Raw genomic sequence first — 4,982 nt, forward strand, 5'->3', positions numbered from 1 at the left:
CACACACACACACACGCACGCACGCACGCACGCACACACAGACACACACAGACACACACAGACACACACACACACACAGACACACACACAGACACACACACAGACACACACACAGACACACACACACACGCAGACGCACGCACACGCACACACACACACACACACACGATTGCCTTCACACGTTAGACAGGAGGCGCATCACTCATGGGAAAACAAAGTAATTTGTGTAACTTATTCAAAAAGTAACTCAGATATTTTGTTGTAAATTTAAAAGTAGTGTTTCTTTACTAGTTACTTGAAAAAAGTAATCTGATTACACAACTCGTTACTTGTAATGCGTTATTCCCAACACTGACTATTAATTTTCATCAATTTAACACATCTTTGCTGAATAAAAGTATTAATTTCCTTCAAAGAAAGAAAATGACTTAATGACTTTGAAATGATAGTGTACACTCACCTAAAGGATTATTAGGAACACCTGTTCAGTTTCTCATTAATGCAGTTATCTAATCAGCCAATCACATGGCAGTTCTTCAGTGCATTAGGGGTGTGGTCCTGGTCAAGACAATCTCCTGAACTCCAGACTGAATGTCAGAATGGGAAAGAAAGGTGATTTAAGCCGTTTTGAGCGTGGCATGGTTGTTGGTGCCAGACGGGCCGGTCTGAGTATTTCCCAATCTGCTCAGTTACTGGGATTTACACACACAACCATTTCTAGGGTTTACAAAGAATGGTGTGAAAAGGGAAGAGCATCCAGTCTGCAGCAGTCCTGTGGGAGAAAATGCCTTGTTGATGCTCGAGGTCAGAGGAGAATGGGCCGACTGATTCAAGCTGATAGAAGAGCAACTTTGACTGAAATAACCACTCGTTACAACCGAGGTATGCAGCAAAGCATTTGTGAAGCCACAACACACACAACCTTGAGGCGGATGGGCTACAGCAGCAGAAGACCCCACCGGGCACCACTCATCTCCACTACAAATAGGAAAAAGAGGCGACAATTTGCACAAGCTCACCAAAATTGGGCAGTTGAAGACTGGAGAAATGTTGCCTGGTCTGATGAGTCTCGATTTCTGCTGAGACATTCAGATGGTAGAGTCAGAATTTGGCGTAAACAGAATGAGAACATGGATCCATCATGCCTTGTTCCCACTGTGCAGGCTGGTGGTGGTGGTGTAATGGTGTGGGGGATGTTTTCTTGGCACACTTTAGGCCCCTTAGTGCCAATTGGGCATCGTTTAAATGCCACGGCCTACCTGAGCATTGTTTCTGACCATGTCCATCCCTTTATGACCACCATGTGCCCATCCTCTGATGGCTACTTCCAGCAGGATAATGCACCATGTCACAAAGCTCCAATCATTTCAGATTGGTTTCTTGAACATGCCAATGAGTTGACTGTACTAAAATGGCCGCCACAGTCCCCAGATCTCAACCCAATAGAGCATCTTTGGGATGTGGTGGAACGGGAGCTTCGTGCCCTGGATGTGCATCCCACAAATCTCCATCAACTGCAAGATGCTCTCCTATCAATATGGGCCGACATTTCTAAAGAATGCTTTCAGCAGCTTGATGATCAATGCCACGGAGAATTAAGGCAGTTCTGGAGGAGAAAGGGTCAAACAGCATTAGTGTGTGTTCCTAATAATCCTTTATAAAGTTACAAAATATTTCTGTTTTGAATAAATGCTGTTCTTTAACTTTTTATTTATCAAAGAATCCTGAAAAATGTATCACGTTATAAAAATATTAAGCAGCACAACTGTTTCAACATTGATCATCAGATCCACATCTGAGAATGATTAGTGAAGGGTCATGAAGACTGGAGGAATGATGATAAACTGGAGTAATGATGTGTGTGTGAGATTGAGGAATGTGCAGGGTAGAAATTCTATGAAATGACTGAAAATGGCATTAAATCTGTTGTTTTAACCAAGATTATGCGGCATGATTTTCTTCAACCACGTTTAAGTTCCTTGTTATAGACTAACCTGCAATTTTACAAATTCCCAGTTTATTCCCATTAATTCCCATTTACTGACGTTAATTTCCATGGAAAGTTTCCAGCCGTGTAAATTCCTGTAATTGTGCAGCCCTAGGTGTGATTGAGCCGTCATGAATCAGAATAACCAGAGTTGTCCAGATGGGGGCGCTAGAGGGTCAGAGACCGCATGTGTCCGCTGGGGGTAATGTCCATCTGTGCATGTAACGCTCCATCAATATCTGTCAAATGATCAATTATCACATGGAAAACCAGAAATAAAGGCAGAGCCTCACTCACCGACGTCACAGTTCTCCCCGGTGAAGCCATTCTGGCATTCGCTGCAGTCGGGCCCCGTGAAGCCGCGGCGGCACACACACCGGCCCTTCACACACCGGCCCCGGAGACTGCAGCTGTTGGGGCAGGATTTGCTGGAGCAATCTGGACCAGAGAATCCCACTTCACACACACACTTCCCATTCACACACCGTCCACGATTACTGCAGTCATTAGGACAGGATCGGGACGAGCAATCTGGACCCGTGAATCCGCTCTCACACACACACTTCCCGTCCACACACCGGCCTTTGCTACTGCAGTCATTGGGACAGGATCGGGACGAGCAGTCTGGTCCAGTGAAGCCGCTCTCACACACACACTTCCCATTCACACACCGTCCACGATTACTGCAGTCATTGGGACAGGATCGGGACGAGCAGTCTGGTCCAGTGAAGCCGCTCTCACACACACACTTCCCATTCACACACCGTCCACGATTACTGCAGTCATTAGGACAGGATCGAGACGAGCAATCTGGACCAGTGAAGCCGCTCTCACACACACACTTCCCATCCACACACTGTCCACGATTGCTGCAGTTATCCGGACATGTTTTTACAGAGCAGTCTGGGCCGCTGAAGCCTGCGTCACACACACACTTCCCGTTCACACACCGGCCTTTGCTACTGCAATCATTGGGACAGGATCGGGACAAGCAGTCTGGTCCAGTGAAGCCTGCGTCACACACACACTTCCCGTTCACACACCGGCCGCGGGCGTTGCAGTTCCCCGGACAGGAACTCTCGGAGCAATCTGGCCCTGTGAATCCAGAATCACACACACACTTCCCGTTCACACACCGGCCTTTGCTACTGCAGTCATTGGGACAGGATCGGGACGAGCAGTCTGGTCCAGTGAAGCCTGCGTCACACACACACTTCCCATTCACACACCGGCCACGATTACTGCAGTTATCCGGACATGTTTTTACAGAGCAATCCGGACCGGAGAATCCCACATCACACACACACTTCCCATTCTCACACCGGCCTTTGCTACTGCAGTCATCAGGACAGTCCGGGATACTGCAGTCCGGCCCGCTGAATCCTGGGAAACACACACACTTCCCATCCACACACCGGCCCTGGTCATTGCAGTCATCAGGACACTCATCAACCGTGGGACGAACGGTGGTGCAGATGGAGCCTGTGGAGGAACAGGAGGACAGCTGCATTTAAACACACTCATCAGTCTGTCTGTCTGTCTGTCTGTCTGTCTGTGTGTGTGTGTGTGTGTGTGTGTGTGTGTGTGTGTGTGTGTGTGTGTGTGTGTGTGTGTGTGTGTGTGTGTGTGTGTGTCTGTGTGTGTGTGTGTGTGTGTGACACGACTCGCTCCATAAACTGCGACCGCTGCCCCGATCCGGCTCACATCTGGCACACATGGGATCCACATGTGGCCCGGATCTGGGCCGACACTATTGAGATATTAAGATATGTACCGAAGACTATTATCAAACCACTTATTCAAAAAAACACAACTTGATCCTACAGAATTACTCAATCACAGGCCATCTACGGTTTCTGTCAAAAACACTAGAAAAGGCCGTGTCTTCACAACTACGCTCCTTTTTAAAACAAATGTTATCTGTGAGGATTTCCAGTCAGGATTTAGACCGTATCATAGTACTGAGACTGCTCTCATTAGAGTTACAAATGATTTACTCTTATCATCTGATCGTGGTTGAGTCTCTCTATTAGTGTTACTCGATCTTAGCACTGCATTCGACACTATCGAGCAGTAAATTAAGAGATGTCACACTGTGTGTTAATAGGCCAGAGGAGAACTGAGTCTGGTTTCTCTAAGGTTTATTTTCCTCCATCATGCCCTGATGGAGTTTCGGTTCCTTTGGTCGCCTTTGGCTTGGCTTGCTCAGTTGGGGACACTAACATTATGATCAGAGTTATTCAACTAAATATACAAATAACATTCATTAATGAGGTCTTATTTAATTCTATAAACTATAATACTGATCTGCCAACATTGTCTCTCTCTGATGAATTAAAATAAGCTGATAACATCACTGTTTACTCCAGAACGACTGTACAGCCAAATCTAATTCTGCTGCAGTATTGTCCTGTTTAACACTGAAGCTGCTCTGACACAATCGGCGCTGGAGAAGAGCGATAGAAATAAAGATGACTGATTGATTGATTGATTGATTGATTGATTGACCTTTGCTCTGCTGGGATGAGCAGCATCCGTCCGGACCTCCACATTTCTCCCTCAGATCCGAAACTTCCTTCTCCAGTCTTTCAATTCGCTCACGCAAGGCGGCGAAGTCCAGCTCGCACTGACAGCCGGAGCCGGAGCCGGAGCCGGAGCCGGAGCCGGAGCCGGACACCAGCCGGATGCGGTGCGTCAGGACCAGATCAGAACCAGGCTCCAGGTCTAGCTCTCTCTCTCCGGCCTCGTTCTGCATACACGTGTCCGAGACCTGAACTCTCACCCGTGGGGATCTGGGATCCTGAATCGAGAGCACCGGACTCGGCAGGAGCAGGAGCAGGAGAGGCACAAACGCCATCTTTAAAGCGAGGAACGTCTCCAGAATCAGTGTATGATGTTTTGTTGGTAAACCAGAACGTGCTTTATTAAACTCAAAACATTTAGATTGAGTTTTCACAGATGAGCTGTTGATGTTCTTCTCTTCAAGCGTCTGTCC

The 4,982-nt window shown here is 47.3% G+C and overlaps 1 protein-coding gene across 2 annotated transcripts in view; it reads right to left on the reverse strand.

Moving 5' to 3' along the window:
• The window catches only part of LOC137047878 (tenascin), a 31,687-nt gene extending 26,705 nt beyond the window's left edge, over positions 1-4,982 (reverse strand). For both annotated transcript variants that reach the window (XM_067425786.1, XM_067425785.1), the window contains exons 1-2: positions 4,496-4,982; positions 2,285-3,469 (exon numbers count right to left, since the gene is read on the reverse strand). In XM_067425786.1, the coding sequence (XP_067281887.1) occupies positions 2,285-3,469; positions 4,496-4,844 (1,534 nt within the window). In that variant the 5' untranslated portion in view covers positions 4,845-4,982. The remainder of the gene's footprint in view (positions 1-2,284; positions 3,470-4,495) is intronic.

The sequence above is a fragment of the Pseudorasbora parva genome, chromosome 19, assembly GCF_024679245.1.
Source record: "Pseudorasbora parva isolate DD20220531a chromosome 19, ASM2467924v1, whole genome shotgun sequence".
Taxonomy (NCBI): Eukaryota; Metazoa; Chordata; class Actinopteri; order Cypriniformes; family Gobionidae; genus Pseudorasbora; species Pseudorasbora parva.